Source organism: Pelodiscus sinensis, chromosome 2, assembly GCF_052426305.1.
Source record: "Pelodiscus sinensis isolate ZL-2025 chromosome 2, ASM5242630v1, whole genome shotgun sequence".
Taxonomy (NCBI): domain Eukaryota; kingdom Metazoa; phylum Chordata; order Testudines; family Trionychidae; genus Pelodiscus; species Pelodiscus sinensis.
Genome location: NC_143053.1, coordinates 228,975,050 through 228,992,433, shown reverse-complemented (window position 1 = coordinate 228,992,433; position 17,384 = coordinate 228,975,050). Strand labels below are relative to the sequence as shown.

Below are 17,384 nucleotides of genomic sequence, written 5' to 3'. Positions count from 1 at the left end.
TTCTTGCTGGAGAGCAGCTGGCTTTTGCCTTCACAGACAGGCTGTGAAGGGTCCTGAAAGTGAAAGCAATTATCTTATGTTCAAAGTGGTGGTGAACAGAGAGGACTGACACATTCAAAAGGTTGAGCCATGACAATGATCTTTGCAGTAGCATTTAAACCTTTACTGCCTCACCAAGAAAGACTAAAAGCCTTTGCTTTGCTTATGGGCCTGGCCTTAGTTATATTGCAGAAGGTTTTCTCAATGCTTAGAACCAAATTTATAAGAGAGTTTCTCTCTTGTTCATAGGGGACACACAGCACAGTTCAGATGGATGGAAGTGCTCAAAAGGGTAATTGTTCATTTACAACCAGATAAGGCTTCTTGGCAGACCATCCATCAAACTTTGATAATAGTAATGAGTTATATTTAGTAGTTCTCTAAGTGGGAAGGGAACAGTCCAATATAATGTTATCATCAAGATCACGAGGAAGTATATTGCCAGAAATCACCAGACCGTGTGGGTAAATAATTATTTATGGTTATTCAAAGGAACTTCCTTATGACACAAGCCCAACACAGGGTAGTCAATCATCTAATGAGAAAAACTGGAAGGGGGGGGGGGAGCTACCGCATCAGCACTATCTATAACAGTCCACAGCGACACCATCCCAGTCTTACATGTCACGTTTCCTTTCCTCCCAGGCATCAGGCCCTTAGACGTGCAGGGCCATGGAAGTAGGGGGCTGAGATCCAGTTCTTCCCTCTCCCAGGCCGCGGCTTTAGGCAGCGGAGTTGAGGGCGAGCAGAGCAGGGAGATGGGGCCAGAGCAGCAGGGTGCCACGGCGGGGAGCCCAGAGCAGAGGCGGGCCACGGCCGGGAGCTCAGCTTGGGAACCAGACCCCGGCCCCGACACCCCGGCGCCTGACAACTTCGCCCTGTTTCTCGGCCGCAGTTTCAGGCGGCTCGGGGAACTGATCGGCGCCCACCCGTGGCCCTTCCTGCTGCTCCCGCTGCTGCTCTCGGGCGGCCTGGGCGCCGGCTTCGCCTTCCTGCCGCAGAGGCGAGACAACGACATCGAGGGGCAGTTCACGCCGCTCCAGGGGCCCGCCAAGGGCGAGAGGCTCGTGGCCACGGGGCATTTCCCGACCAGCGACTCCGAGCGCTTCTCCGGCCAGAGGCTGCTCACAGAGGGCGCCTTCGCCGCCCTTATCGCGGTCTCCACCTCTGGCAACATCCTGACGGCGGGAGCCTTCGAGGAGCTCCTGCGGCTGGACAAGGCAGTGCAGGGGCTCGCTGTTCCCGAGAGCTCAGCCCGCCGGCTCTCCTACCCGGACCTGTGCGCCCGGAGCCACGGGTCCTGCAGCAGCCCCAACCCGCTCCTGTCTGCAGTGCGTGGCAGCCCGGAACAGATCGAGAGCCTCCTCCCCAGCCTCACGTACCCCATGTTCCAGAGCCGCTTTTTCATGGGCACCTTCTTGGGAGGCGTTCAGGTGGCTCCCGGGGCGGGCGGCTCCCACGTGCAGGCGGCCAAAGCGCTGAGGCTGGTTTATTACCTGAGAGAAGATGATGCCGCAGATCAAAAGAGCAGTTTGCGGTGGCTGGAAAACTTCCTCGAGCGCATCCCGAATGAGCTGAAGGCTTTAAATCTCACCTCTACCCAGGTACAGCGTCCGGCCGCCTCTGGGGTAGGGACAGGGGTCTTGGGTACTGGGCAAGGGAAGACATCGCCTTCCTGAAACACTGGGTGATCCTGCCCATGCTCCAGTCAACCAGCAAGGCTGAGGCTGCAGCGCCTGTGCCTGGGTGCTCCAGGGATGGGAGCGGAGCCAGGGCCCTGTAGCTGCCCAACTGCTGTGGGGTCGGGTTGTGGATGGTTTCAACAAAACTACTGGACACACTTGATACAAAATTGTCTACCAAAAATATACACGATATGGGAAGTGTATTGAGGACAATCCCAGGGAATCCTCCTCGGAGGGCTGGGATTTCAGGCAGGGATCCTCTCAGCGCCTTCCCCCAGCTAGGTGTCTGCCTCCCCCTCCTGTGGGCAGGAGGTACCTACCTGGGGGAAGAAGGGAGCCCCCCTCACTCTCTTGCTGTGGGACAGACAGTGCAGACTTCTGGTAGCTGCAGCCAGGCCTGGAGGTTGCCTTAGTAACCACGCATCCCAGACCTGCGGGGGGGGGGGGGGGGGGGGGAAGAGCAGAGCCCTGCCAGCCAGGCTCTGCAGGTTCTCGGCTGCGAGCGCGGCGTGTATGGAGCAGGGAGGGACTGAGAAGCCGAGGGGGAGGCTGCTGGTTCTAATGGTTGCCTCGCTGGAGGCCTACTAGACTCGCCCGGCAGGAGCAGCCTGGGAAGTGCGGAGAGGCAGGTGGTGTCCTGCAGCAGTGGCCTTGACAGCGGGGTCTCAGGCCCGGGAGCGGCAGGGAGACGAGAGCGTGGCGTTCTCTGCCTCCGCCTTACAAAGCTGGGGTACCCGGGCTGGGGGAGATGATGCTTCCCGGGCCTCTCCTGCAGACTCCAGCCACCACTAATTATTTAATTAGAAAATACTGGATATGTATATGTAGGGTATTTTCTCAATTTGTTTCCCTGACAGAAAGCGCAAATACTGGGTTGTCCGGCTCAAAATCACACACCTGGAAACCCTAGGAGTGGAATCAAGGCCACATAGCTGCCCAGCTGCTCCAGGGTGGCTACCCAGTTGCTCCCTGGCTGTTTTGTTTACCTGCTTGTCTGTACGTACTAGGGATGTAAGCAACTACTTCCAATACACCCCTGGTTCCATGCGGTGCTGCTGGTTTGAACTGCCAGGAGAGCCCTGTGTCAGACTCCACAGGGTGTTTCAAAGGGGCAGTGCTGCATGGAGCCCGGGGTCAGCAGGGGATTCCTCAGCTGACCCTAGGTTCCACCTGTCACTGCTTTTTGTAACACCACGTGCAGCCCTGGGCTAGCTGGGGACTCCAGGATGTGCATGGCATTTCAGAGAGTTAGACTCTGGGCTCTACATGGTGCTGCTGCTTTGAAATGCCAGCCCTGGACTGCACACGGCGTTTCAAGGTGGCAGCGTGTGAAACCCAGGGTCTGGCCCCGGGCTCCACGCAGCGCTGCCGCTTTGAAACACCCCCCATCTTTTTTTCTCTCTCCTTTGCTGCCTCTTTCTGATAGAGGCAGCAAGGGGGGGAAAGCGACTAGTCGACTAATGTGTCCACTATCCAAAAAGCATTAATTCGACTAGTCAATGACATCCCTATGATTCAGAGAAATGCCCATCTTAAAAGACAGTGCACTGTTTCTAAGATTTCAGTGTTCCTGCTTTCTGTCTCTCTGCCGCTCTCACACACAGGGAGAGGGGGAGTGGAGACAAAAGAACATGACAGCTTTCCCTGTCTTAAACAGAAAGCACTTGGCTTCTCTCAGACTGCTGGCACATGGACTCTGTGTCACTGTCACACACATATCCAGTCTGTACCATACTGTCTCTGTGCCACACACACAGAGTCACTGTCACTACACACTGAAACACACACTTGCCCATTTCTGTGCCACACACACTCAGTCTGTGTCACAAAGTCTGTCTCTCACACACAGAATGTCTCTTTTACTCAAATTCTCTTTCTGTCCCTTTGTAGCCTCCAGCTTTACCCCTTCTGCCTGAGGCCTTGTCCCTTCTGGAGGTGCCTGGAGCCGGCCCAAGACCATGTACCAAAATTTATGAAGAGGCCTTCTGTGAAAATTATTGCCCATCCCTGGATTAATGGCAAAAGGAGTACAAGAGGGGGGCAGAGGCTAGGGAGCTTAAGAGCTGAAGGGAAATGGGGGGCAGTATGCCACATGGGTGCTAACATACAAGTTCGCCCAGGGTGCCATTTTCTCTAAGGCCAGCCCTACACAGGCCACTTATTACCCACCCCGACCTAGACCTAACGTACTTAACACTTGGGGTGCTGGAACAATTTGTATAATAGGGGTGCTGAGAGGCCATTGAACAAAATTGTAAAATCCTGTGTATGATGGAAACCATTTCAAGCCAGCAGATGCAGTAGTGTCCCTAGCATCTCTAGTTCCAATACTTATGACTCCTACTGAAGTTGAAGGGAGTTTTTCCGAAAAACTTCAAGAAATGTAGGATCAGGCTCCTGACACTGTGAGGTTCTTGGTGAGGAGAGATGCTGCCTTTTTCTCTCAATCCTGTCATTTAAGGCTTTCTCCTGAAACATGCTAAGCAGCTTCAGTTCTCACTGAGGCCAGAGAAACTGAGTGTGCTTAGCTGGCAGGATAAGGCCCTTGGAACAGTGGAGCAGGCACAACCTGAACTGTTGTTTCTAAAAGCCAGTTGATTCAGTCCAGCATGGTACTGTGAATGAACTATTGCCATAGTAGAGGTAGGAGTGTTAAATTTCTATTAATCAGCTAATCAAGTAGTCAATAAGGGGGAGAGGCACAGTGGGAAAGCTCTGGGTCCTGAGTGCTGTGCCTCTGCCTATTAAATGTCTACATTTAAAAGGCAGAGCAGCAATATGGTGCAGCATGGCGTGAGTGGGGACAGCTTCAGTGCGATTTCTGTGCCTCTGTCTTTTAAATGTAGGAAGGCTCTTACTACATTTAAAAGGCAGAACTGTAGCAGTCAGGACCTGGGGCAAGTGGGGACTGAAGCTGTCCCTACTCACGCCGGGTTCCACTCCATGCCTCTGCCTCCTCTCACCCCTATCATGCACTGCGGAGACAGTGCTGAGGGAACCGGCTTTTAAGCTGGCTCCCCCCCAGCACCGACTCCTACTTCCACCCCAGGGATAGCCCACAACATTTTGGCACCTGAGGCGGGGAGCTCAAATGACGCCCGCATTCCGCCTTTTCTCCTGCCTGCCTGTTATGTTTCTTGTGCCCTCCTTCCTCCAGCACAGACTCCACCATCTCTGTGCATCTAGAGCAGAGAGAATACATATGCACCAGCAGCAGACACAATTTTCTACACTCTGGGTCCTAGTGGCATCCCTCCCCACAGTCTGGCACCCGAGGCAGCTGCCTCAGTTTGACTCATGGTAAGGCCAGCCCTGTTCCACCCTCTTGCTGCCTCTAATACAGCAGTCCCTGCTTACACTGGATTCCCTGCTGTGCCTCTGCCTTTTAAATGTAGTAAGAGGCAAGCAGCTCTTTTTACTTTTAAAAGGCAGAGGCACAGCAGTCAGGACCCTCCCTACCTTTATCAACTAATTGAGTAGTCGATGGAAATTCCATCAACGATTCAATTAGCTGATTAATCAAAATGTAACAGAGGCAGCAAGGTGGGGGGGAGGAGAAATGCGAGTAGCTTAGGCTTATCGGGTAATTGACTATTTGACTACTCTTTTACATCCCTAGGCAGAGATTTGGGCTGGGGCCGGAGCCCCAGCTCTGGGACCCTGTGAGGATGGACCCTTGTGACCTGTTCTATCTGTGAGGAAGAACTTAGTCCAGTAATACTTTTTATCCTTAAGAAGCTAACAAAGACATAGCCTAAGAAGCTACCATTACATCTGCTAACCTGATCCTGCATTCCTTGTGCATCCTAATACTTCTCTACATTTCAGTAATGTTCAAGAATGTTCCATTGGGCCCAGAACAATATCTCCCTGCACATCGTGAGAAACAAAATGGAAAATTTTACAGGTTTTATATCGCTCTTTTCTTTCTGATGAGTGTAAAGGCGGAGATTAAAACAACCACTGACTCAATGGGAATTTTGCCTGAATATAGACTGCAGGCCTAGTCCCAGAGGCTGTGTCTAGACTAGCCAGAAAAACTTGTGGAAAAACTTGCCAGCTGTCTACACTGGCCACTTGAATTTCTGCAAGAACACTGACTTCCTAGTGCCTGAAATCAGTGCTTTTTGCGGAAGTACTATGCTGCTCCCTTTCAGGCAAAAGTCCCTTTTGCGCAAAACTTTTGCGCAAAAGGGCCAGTGTAGATAGCTGAGATTTGTTTTGCGCAAAAAAGCGCCGATCGCGAAAATCGCGATCGGGGCTTTTTTGCGGAAAAGGGCATCTAGATTGGCCACGGACACTTTTCCACAAAAAGTGCTTTTGGGGAAAAGCTTCTGTGCCAAACTAGACACTCTTTTCCAAAAATGCTTTTAACGGAAAACTTTTCCGTTAAAAGCACTTCCGGAAAATCATGCCAGTCTAGACATAGCCACTATGTTTTAACCAAATGCTCTCCTTAGGTTCATTCATATTCTCTTGGGCCGTATGTTTAATTTTAATTAATTCTTACCTGTGGGCTAATTTCTTTCTATTCTGAATATGTTATTTTAGCTGTGGCTTACTGTAGATCATTATAGCTAAAATAATAATTAAAATATTACAATGAAAGTGCCTAAAAGAACAATGTGAATCCTAGACCCATCATATTTGTATTTTTATTATATTTATAAAGGAAAAGGCTAAAGAAAATGTTATTTAACCTGCTATATTTTTTTCTTTATAGGTGGCTTACTTTACCTCATTATCCAGACAGAAAGAGTTTGAAGGCAATATTAAAGATGTGATCTCCCTGTTTTCCATAACATACTTTATAACTATAATCTTTTCCATTATGTCTTGTTTAAGGTAAGATTTTTTCTTCTGTTTTCATTTGTGCTTACACTCTTCAATATCTTTTATATATTTCCTATTGTGTTGAAAAGAATCAAGGCATATATAGAATCTAACGGTTAGAAGTTATCTCAAGGGTCATCTAGTCTAACCCTCCTTACAGGTAAGATCTTAGCGTTATACAGATGTTTTATGTTTTAGTAAATTATATATGGCGACAGACCGGTATCTGCATTAGAAAAAAAACCCGATTACATTAGCCAAGCAGTCACAAGTTCCCTCCAATACAGTGTTTCTCAAAGTGGCCTATGAACGTGAACCCACTCTGAGAAAGCTACAACCAGGCCACTCAGGTTTGTTTACTTACTGCTCCGCAGCCACAGAGCCTCACGGCTCCTTTTCGCTACAAACAGTGAACTGCAGCCAATGGGAGCCATGAAGCTCTATGGCTGCGGAGCTAGTAAGTAAACAAACCTGAGTGGCCTGGGAGTAGCTTTTCCAGAGTAGGTCCGCAGACTACTTTGAGAAAAACTGCTCTAATACTAAATTTTAAAATATGCCAAACAGATTTCTTTGTGTCTTTTTTCAAATTCTGTAAATTCCTTTTGTCATCTATTTAAATCCACATTTCAGAGCTGCCAAACCCAAACAAATACCAACTTAAACAGATTAAGCCAACTAAAAAAAGAAAAGTCCATAATTAGTGCTTTGGGAAAAGGATCCTCTTGCCTAGAACAATGAGGCCCTGGTTCTTGATTGGGGTCTTGAGGTGTTAATCTAATAAAGACACTACAAATAGTTGAAATATGCAGTGGAATATTTATACAAAAATGGTTGGTGATTCTTAAAATCATACTTGTGTTAATAGCGAGTAAGGCTTTGTAGGAATGCATTATTACTGAAGTAATTTAGCAAATAGAGGGACCAATCCTACAGTAGCACATACAGAGTATATAGCGCCTTCACCGTCACTGCAGGTGTGTAAGTATCCATGTCAGGTGTGTAGACTATGAGTACTTTATAATAGGAATATTAAAAAGTGTTTATTCAGGTAAATGTATAACCGCTTAAAACGTCAGCAGTTACACGTTTACATGCAAGGGAGGAAGCAGCTCCTGCACAACCACCTCCCCTGTCCGCCACCATGTTGCTGCCTCTGTTATCTGTCCCCAGTGCGGATAGTAGGGGTGGCGGCTCCATGGGAGCCAGTGCTTCCGGGGAACTGACCTAAAAGCTGTCTTCCCGTGTGGCATTTACACTATCATATTCCTACTTTCTATGGTGCCAAAGTTTCCACACTGACACAAAATGGAGCAAAAAAATGAAGGTGGAAAATAAATAGGGGGCAATTTATAAACCTCCTTGCAGCTTATCCCATCCTCCACCACTGGTGTGCAGGTAACAGTGTGCAGGTAACATTTCCTATGTCTAGTTACTCCTGCTACATTGCTGGACAGTCTGAAAATATGGATTTAAGCCAGTTCACGGTGACAAAAATGACCAGGTTCCAAGGTGAATAGCTTCCCTTCCTGCACCTATGCATCCGGTTGTAGTTTTCTTCCATATAAGATCAACATTACATTATGTTATCCTTGAATAAAACATTTTGAAACAAAGACAATTATTTAAGAAATGTTCAAGGTAAAAGGTGTGCAGGCACTCTCTGGTCTGGCAGCATTCATGGTTCAGCAGAACCAGAGAGCTCAGGAGCCTAATAGCAGGAGGGCCAGCAGCTCAGATGGGGCCCCACAGCAATGCTAGGGCTGGAGCTACAGAGAACTTCAACCACCCGCAGCAGCACAGCACCAGGGGCTGAATAAGTGGGGGGAAGACACGGAGGCTGCCTGACAGTGCTCCCAGTGCAGGAACAGAGGAGGGGTCTGCACAGGCCTCCTAATGATGCTCCCCAGGACCAAACCGGGATGGAGGAAGCCCCGGGGCAAGCCCAAAGGCTGTGGAGGCTGTGCAGCGGCTGGCAGCTGCTCCCCAAGCCAGGCCAAGGTGTCAGGAGCTGTTGGCCAGCAGCTTCTTGCTTAGGTGTTGACTGCCTCCACTGTGGTCATTCCAGACTCCTCCCTTTTCTTTTTATGAGAAACAATTGAATTCTAGGCACATCCCATTGTTTTGGCACAATCAAATCCTTATCTTGCTTTAAATTAAGATAAGAGGAACAATGAAAAGATTTGTGTTTTTTCTTTTAAGATACCTTAAGGGAAGCATGTATGGTTACAAACGTAAGGATAAAATAAAGAGAGATAATACCAAGAGGAAAAAACCCTATTACATTCCAGTCTTCTGACTAATCATTCCAAAAGCCTTTTATTTCTGGACTGGGGCCTTTTCATTGTCAGCCTAAAATCATAAAGAACATATATTATTTTCGTAACCAAATTTAATTCTATACGATAATAACTATCTGTACAACCTTTTAAAAAAAGCAATGTTATCTTAAACAGTCAGATTAATAATCAGAGACAATTAGGACTCTGTCCCCAATTCATAACTTCCATTTCAGGCTCTAGAAACTATCATAGAACTAGTGTGTTTACCCTAATTGACTTTGGTGTATTTACACTAGTTAAATACTTAATATTTTACAACAAAAAAATATTTTTCTTCATTATATCTTGTATCTAAATGGATAAAACGTTTTTTTTTAGCATAGCCTTTTTTATTTGAAAATGTTTGGAACCGATACACATTACAGAAATCTACCATGTGATCAGGCCTTTTGAAAGCACAAAAGGAATAATCCATGCCCATTTATACTCCTCAAATATACCATCACAAAAAAATGCAACTTATTTATCAGCAATAGTCTTCAATATATCTGAGGCCTTACCATTTCTTATTGAATAAAATACACTCCCTGGATGTTTTATGTGATAATAATAAAGAGTCAAAGAAACAGTCACTTTCTTTAACACTGAAGAAGGAATTTTATTAGAATAAAAAAAACAGTATTAGTGCTAAAGCTACAGCCTATAGTGCCTCTCTCTCTTTTCTTCACTGCAGAGCTTCTTCCCAGGACCCTTTCTTGCCCTATCCTGCTTTGTCTCTTACAAAACTTCAAGGAAATGACACACTTGTCTTCACATGCGAGACATCAGCACAAACTCACTTTTTCTGTATAAACAATCTTTAACGGAAATTAATATTTAAGAAGAAATTAAAGATTCAGATGAGTCACTAAGTTTACTACTTATCCAGATTTTGCCATTTTCTACCGTTAAGGGTTTTTCCCGGTTGATTTACTTGAATTATTAAATTTCAGCAGAATAGATTCCAACACAATAGGATTAGGACATTTTTCCTGCACTAGAGCTGTGGTGTGAGTACTATTTTTGCAATCACTTAACACCTCACTTGAGTTTGGAATCAGCTAAGGATGCCCCTCTTACTTCTTAATGAGTACCTTGAACAGTCTCAACTATGTAAGGTCCTGATGACAACAGCTAATAGTGTTTTTCTGAATGACTAACATGATTCCACCTTGTATTTTATGTCCTACTCTATGTTGGGCCACCACACTGATATTCTTAGCATTTTCTGAGACCTCTCTCCACAGATTATGGTTTGGTCTGTGAGGGGTAAATCCACAATTGAGAGAACAGATCAAACATATGCTCCTGATCTTGTAGTTAGTGCACACTCTGAACTGACCCACTAACTTATTTTTCATCGTGGGCTATTGAGCACTCTACTTTCTGCTGGTTCAACTTTGGAGTAGGGCTTGGCTTTTTAATGGTCTCTTTACAAATCAAGATTGTTTCTGCTCCTAAATCAATATTAAATTTAACACTAATATTTAATTGTTGAAATCCAAGCCTGCACATGAATGCTTCTTGGAATAGAGATCCCAGAAAATATGTACTCATCCTTCCTTGGGATATTTCCTTGATCTCTTTGTTTCCATGACCATGTTCCAATGTTATCACTTTTTCTACGTGCTTCTACTGCGTGGGCTGGCAACGTCTGTTCAGTGTTCTCTTGTGACATTTACTATAGGTCAAGTCAAAGAATTTAAATGGTTCTTCTCTTTTTGCTATTGCTACATCTATACTGTGGTGCTATTTCGGTATCCTGAAATAGCTATCCCGCGTCTTAACAGCAAGCCTGTTATTTCTAAATATAACGGGCTTGCGATTCCGACATCTCTGTAAACCTCACTCCATGAGGAGTAAGGGACATTTTGGAATAGCGGGTTATTTAGAAATAAGCTATTTCAAAATAAGATATGCAATTTGCATACCTCAAATTGCCTAGCTTTTTTAGACCACGGTGCAATGTAGATGCACCCAATGGGAATCATTCCTTTACTACTACTTGCACTTCTACCACTCTTTTGCTGAGTGATTTTTATTTTTGCTAGGTTAACATTTAATGACACTTGAAAAATTTATTCCAGAGATAGACATTAACTATATTTATGAAAGCTTCTGGTATAAAATGCAAACTGCTAAATGATTTCTTACGTGTTCTTCCTTCGTGACACTGAAGTCACAATTCTCGTTTATTCATATACGGCCCTCAGGAAGATTTCCATGCTTTCTCCCTGGTCAGAGCATGCCCATTTATGTAAAATCTATTCTTTTTTTAACTGAATGTTCATCAGTCTTTTTAAGAATTATGTTGTAATTCTTATCTCTTTCCTCAGTAAAGTCAAATAATAGATTGAATTACAAGGCCAGAAGGAACCCTTGGGATTGTCTAGCCTGATTTTCTATATAATAATCCACAGAACTTCCCTGCATCAATTCCTGTTTGCATAGAGCATGTCCTTTAGAAAACATCCTTCCTTATTTTAAAATTACCACCGTTAAGGAATCCATCACAGCCCTGGTATGTTGTTCCAATGCTTAATTACCTTCACTGTTAAAAATGTGTGCCTTATTTCTAATGAGAATTTGTCCAGTTTCAACTTCCAGCCATTGAATCTTGTTATACCTTTCTCTGCTAATACAAAGAGACCATTATCATCTTTTTGTTCCCTGAGTTTGTACATACGACATACCAATCAGTTCACACCTCAGCCATGCTCTTTGTAAAGCTGCAAAGATTGAGCTCTTTCAGCCTGTTTCTATAAGACATATTTCCCAATCCTTTAATCATTCTTGTGAATGTTCTCTGAATTCTTCCCAGTTTATCAATGTCCTTCCTGAACTGTGGACCCCAGAACTGGACAGAATATTCTAACAGCAATCACACCAGTGCCAAATATAGAGGTAATAAAACCTCCCCTCTTCTACTTGATATTCCCATTTATACATCCAAGAAGTCCACTACTGTTGTTGGCCAAAACATTGCACTGGCAGCTCATGTTCAGCTTATTGTCCACCATGACCCAAAGTAATTTCCATAGTCACTGCTTTCTTGAGTAGAGTCCCACATCCTGTAAGGATGGGCTGCAGGCTTTGTTCCTAGATGTGTAACTTTACTTTTGGTTTTGACTTTACACATTTAACCTTAACTTTTGGTGTATTAAAACACATATTATTTACTTTCACCCAGCTTACCAACAGATCCAGATCTCTGTACCAATCAACTGTTCATAAGAACAGCCATGCTGGATCAGACCAAAGGTCCATCTAGCCTAGTATCCTGTCTGCTTGACAGTGGCCAGTGTGAGATGCTCCACAGGGAGTGCACAGAACAGGGAATCTTCAAGCAATCCCTTTCCCGTCACCCATTCCCAGCCTCTGACAGAGGCTAGGGACACCATTCGTTTCATTATATACCATTCCCCAGTCTTTGTGTTATCAGTAAACTTTATTAGTGATAATTAAGGCAAAGTTTATGTCACAGATGTCACAGAAGTCATGGAATCTGTGACTCTTAGAGACCTTTTGTAACAGTTTTCACTTCAGACCAAGGCAGCAGGGCTGGAGCTGTTAGCCAGCAAGGTGAGCTCTCCCTCTGCAACTCCCAGCCTCCAAGAAGCAGAGGTACCCCACAGCTCCCAGCCACCACAAGTGGCAGGAAGGAGTTTAGAGCTCTCAGCCACCATGGATGCAAGGGACCCCACATCTCCCAAGCATTACGGGCAGTGAGGGAAGAGAGGAATCCTACCACCATAGCAGGAGGACCACCCCACAGCTCCCAGATAATGTAGATAGTGTGGGTTGACCCTTGTAGTTCCCATTCATGGGCGCAGAGGGGTGGACCCTAGCAGCACCCAGCTGACATAGGTGGGATCCTCGATCTACAAGCCACCATAGGCAGCTGGGAAATCCCAGACCCTCAGCAGCAGTGGGCTCTCCCCTCCTGCCCCATTTTGTCACTTTAGCAAAAGTAAGTGACAGGTCTTGGGCTACCTTGAATTTTTGTTTTTTGCCCATGATCTATAGTGACTTTTACTAAAAATAACCATGTAGAATCTTAGCCTTACGTTTCTTTTCATGCCATTCATAAATAGTGCACAACCAAGAGTTGTTCACAGTGGGACCCCATGTGCTGGATGACAAGGGGGGAGGGATAGCTCGGTGGTTTGAGCATTGGCCTGCTAAGCCTAGGGTTGTGAGTTCAATCCTTGTGGAGGCTGTTTGGGGTGAAAATTCATCAGGGATGGTATTTGGTCCTGCTGTGAAGGCAGGGGATTGGGCTTGATGACCTTTCAAGGTCCCTTCCAGTTCTAGGAGTTAGGCAATCTCCATAATTAAATGAGTACCCATTTGAAGCTAGTCAATTAGCCAGTTTTTGATTCATTTATAAATAGTTAGTTTAATTCCTAGTGAACATCCCTGGGCATTGCTCTTCCTTGTGGTAACCTTCCTTTTGCATCAGAATCTTGTGATGTGCTCCTTCTTCTTTTACCAGTCCTTGTGCTTACCAAGGCTTGTGGAAGCTTGGCAATTTCTTTTCCTCTTATTTATGACCATTATTAATCAACTTCTCTCACTATATCATATGGAATATATGAAGACTTTTTGGAAGGACTAGGTAGCAGAGCTCAGAGCCTTTCACTCTTTCCCTCCAGAGTAAATCAGAGCCCTGAGATTTCTTGCTTCTCTTCATTTCTTTTTTCTTTCTTCTCTTTTTTCCTTATTATCCTTGCAAGATAGTGAGAGAGAGGTAGAAGGAAAGAGAAGTAGGAAAAAGGATTCCATATTTCTAGGCAAAGAGACAAAGGAAACTGAAAGAAGAGGATCTGGTTGAGGTTTACATAATAAGCACAGAGTTTGACAATCTTTGTCTCTCAGTAGGTGGCTTCATAATACTTTGGCCTTTTATCCATTGTTGTACAATAGTAGAAGAGAGAGGTACAACAATGCTGCTATCAGTTAAACTCATGCAACCACACCATAATTGTGCAGGTTAAATTGAGGACCGATTTGGCACATGGTGAGATTTTAAAATGTTTGTTCCTGATTGTCTTAGGAAAGTATTAATGAGAATCATGATTTCAAAGTTATTGTCATAAAATGTGATACTTATAATTGATTATATTAGAAGGATTTTGAATGCTATTGCATTGCATGGAAAAGCTAAAGAAGATACTTTTTGCATGATTTTCCAGAATTGACTGTGTACGAAATATAGTGTGGATTGCGGCATTTGGAGTGCTGTCTTCGGGGTTAGCTGTGCTAAGCAGCTTTGGACTGTTGCTGTTCTGTGGGGTCCCATTTGTTGTGACTGTAGCAAATGCACCATTTCTTATACTGGGTAAGCTGAGGGAAAAAAGGGCATGATGAAAAAGTGTAATGGAAAATGTGCCAGACAAGAGACCATTTTTACATGGCATGAATCAGGAATCAGCAGAATTAAAAGATAAGACCACTGAGTAAATTAATCATTTTCATGGTGTTCACCCATTTTGGTGGTCAGCTGTACAAAATGTCCAAAATGAGGACTCAGTTCTCTCTGATCATAGAGGAAGATACAGCACAAGAAAGCCATTCAGTTCATTGTGAGACTGGAAGTGAATCCATGCTCCTGAATGATGTTCTGTATTTTCCATAGCATGAATGAGGGATATATCTTATTGTCTCAGTCATGCTCCTCTTTCAGAAAAATTTGCTGAGAGAGAAATCTCACCTAAAGGCAAGGCACGTGGGGAAATATAATACATTAGGTCATATGTGGATGTGGGGGAGGCATGTTTATTTTCTAACTTCACTTCTTGTCAATTCAGTGCTTATTACTCAGCTTTCTTCATTGCATTTACTGACTTCACTTTCTTATTTAGCATTTTGCAATTTTCTATTAGAAACTAAGGTGGATGGTCTGTACAATAAGCTATTCACCTTTTCCCTTTTGTAGGGGTTGGTGTTGATGACATGTTCATTATGGTCTCCTGCTGGCAACTGACGAACGCTAAAAACAAAGTTGAAAAGCGAATGGCTGAAATGTATGCAGAGGCAGCAGTGTCTATCACAATCACCACACTCACTGATGTTTTAGCCTTCTACATAGGGATCATGACTTCCTTTCGGTCTGTGAAGTCCTTTTGTCTCTACACAGGAACTGCTTTCATTTTCTGCCATGTATACAACATCACATTCTTAGGAGCTGTAATTGCTTTAAATGGAAAAAGGGAAGAAGGCAACAGACACTGGCTAATTTGCACAAAAGTGAAGGACACTGTTCAGCCTAATCGCTCCCACTTGTACAACATGTGCTGTGTAGGAGGCTTTTCTGATAAGTCTTCTGGGACAGGTGGCGAACATCCAGTGAACAAATTCTTTAGAAAATATTATGGTCCTTTCCTTACAAGGACCTGGACCAAAATGTTTGTGGTTTTGCTGTATGGAGCGTTTCTGGCAAGTAGTATTTATGGATGTACTCAGATGAAAGAAGGTATAGACCTGCGCAATCTGGCTAGTGATGATTCTTATGTCATTCAGTACTATGACTGGGAAAATAAATATTTCTCAGAGTACGGGCCAAGGGTTATGGTCATCATCACAAAAAAGGTACTTTATTGGAATGCATCCGTTCGTAATGACATTGAGAATTGTATGCAGTCTTTAGAAAATAACTCCTATGTGGACAGGAGACTCTCAGAGTCATGGCTAAGAGCGTATGAAAATGTTGCTAGAAATTATTCCCTGAATATAGATAGTAAGGCTTTTTCCATGGGTAATTTATCTCGACTATTTACATTATTTCCAGAGTTTGAATGGGACATTGATATTAGCTATCGGGAAATAGCAGCCTCACGTTTCTTCATTCAAACCGTCAATGTTACTACTGCAGTTGATGAGAAAAACCTTTTAAACCAATTAAGAGACACAGCCAAAAACTGTGAGATGCCATTAATGGTATATCACCCAGCATTTATATACTATGATCAGTATATTGTAATAGTGCCAAACACCATTCAGAATATTGGAATTGCTGCTGGAGTTATGTTGTGTGTTTCCTTGCTGCTTATTCCCAATCCGCTGTGCTCCTTGTGGGTAACTTTTGCTATTGCTTCTGTTATTGTTGGCGTTGCTGGTTTCATGACATATTGGGATGTTAATCTTGATTCCATATCTATGATCAACCTTGTCATTTGCATAGGATTTTCAGTAGATTTTTCTGCTCATATATCCAATGCATTTGTTTCAAGTGAAAAGTCAACTGCAAATGAGAAGGCAGTTGATGCACTGAATCTTCTTGGTTACCCTGTGATACAAGGTGCTATCTCCACTGTATTAGGAGTACTTGCACTAGCTGCATCAAAAGCTTACATCTTCAGAACATTTTTTAAGATTATGTTTCTCGTTATCTTCTTTGGAGCTCTTCATGGTCTGGTTTTTATTCCAGTATTTTTAACATTTGTTGAAATTTGTGGCAAATCAAACAAAAGAGTAAATTTAAAAACAACAGAAGAAATTAGGAACTCCTTTAGTAACACACAAAATGTTGGGTGTTATGAAAACCAGACTGGTAGTGAAGAAGCCAATGATATTAGACTGCGTAATGGTATTGGAATGGAAAAACCAAACAGTGACTACCTCTACTCCAATTTCAGTCCAGTTTCTCAAAATTGTGACATCAGTTCTTGCCTCTTTCAGAATAATGCAGTAATACTTTACAAAAAGCAAATGGAACAGCTTCATGAGGATGGTAAAATAAATCCAGATTGTCCATAAACGTACATAAAATTTAAAATACAGCATATCAACCAACCAATGTTGAACATTTCACAACATTAATCTGCAGATTTATATTATCGTTGTAGAAAATGTCAATGTTGTACTGTTAAGGTTTAACACCGAGGCTTTATCTACACCACAAAGAAAAGTGTGAAAAAAATACGCAAATCGCAAACTATGATTTGCATATCTTTTTCCATTTTTCTTCCAAAAGAGGCTACTCTGACATTTGGCCCGTCTACACAGGGCCAAATATCAGGAAAAATCCCTCTTTCGGAACATCCTTTCTTTTTTGTAGAACCAGGTTTAAAGGGATGCTGAAAAAACGCATCTGCTTTTCCTAATGTTTTTTCGGAAAAGCAGACTCGTTCCTTGGACACAGCAGAGCAACTGTTGGTCTCACACCAAACAGATAACTGGTGTTCTGCACCCCCTGGAAGACGATAAGGCAACTGAAACCCTCCCAAGGAATGACATCAAAGGAAGAATGCAGGATCTTTTTTGCAACTGCAGAGCCAATTCATTCGACCTGCCTACAAGAGAGATTGTAACAAATTAAAGGTCTACATACTGTTATCCTGTTCTGTGGGTGCAACATGTAGAGCTGAAATTGTAGGCTAAGTGGTGTTCTGTGTTAGGTTGAGAGAGGCTGGAGAGATGTCATCACTAGTCCCTGCAACATTTGAGTCCACTCTCCACAAGGGAATGCTCTTGTTGAGACCATGCTGTGCAGCAGATTCCAGGGAAG

General features: G+C 44.0%; 1 protein-coding gene across 1 annotated transcript; it reads left to right on the top strand.

The window, feature by feature from the left end:
• Positions 1–611: 611 nt before the first annotated feature.
• Positions 612–16,680, top strand: LOC102459126 (patched domain-containing protein 3-like). Its single transcript, XM_075922560.2, has 4 exons — positions 612–1,643; positions 6,448–6,569; positions 14,071–14,216; positions 14,814–16,680. The coding sequence occupies exons 1-4, from the start codon at positions 798–800 to the stop codon at positions 16,631–16,633; spliced, it is 2,934 nt and encodes a 977-aa protein (XP_075778675.2). The 5' UTR covers positions 612–797; the 3' UTR covers positions 16,634–16,680.
• The last annotated feature ends 704 nt before the right edge of the window (positions 16,681–17,384 follow it).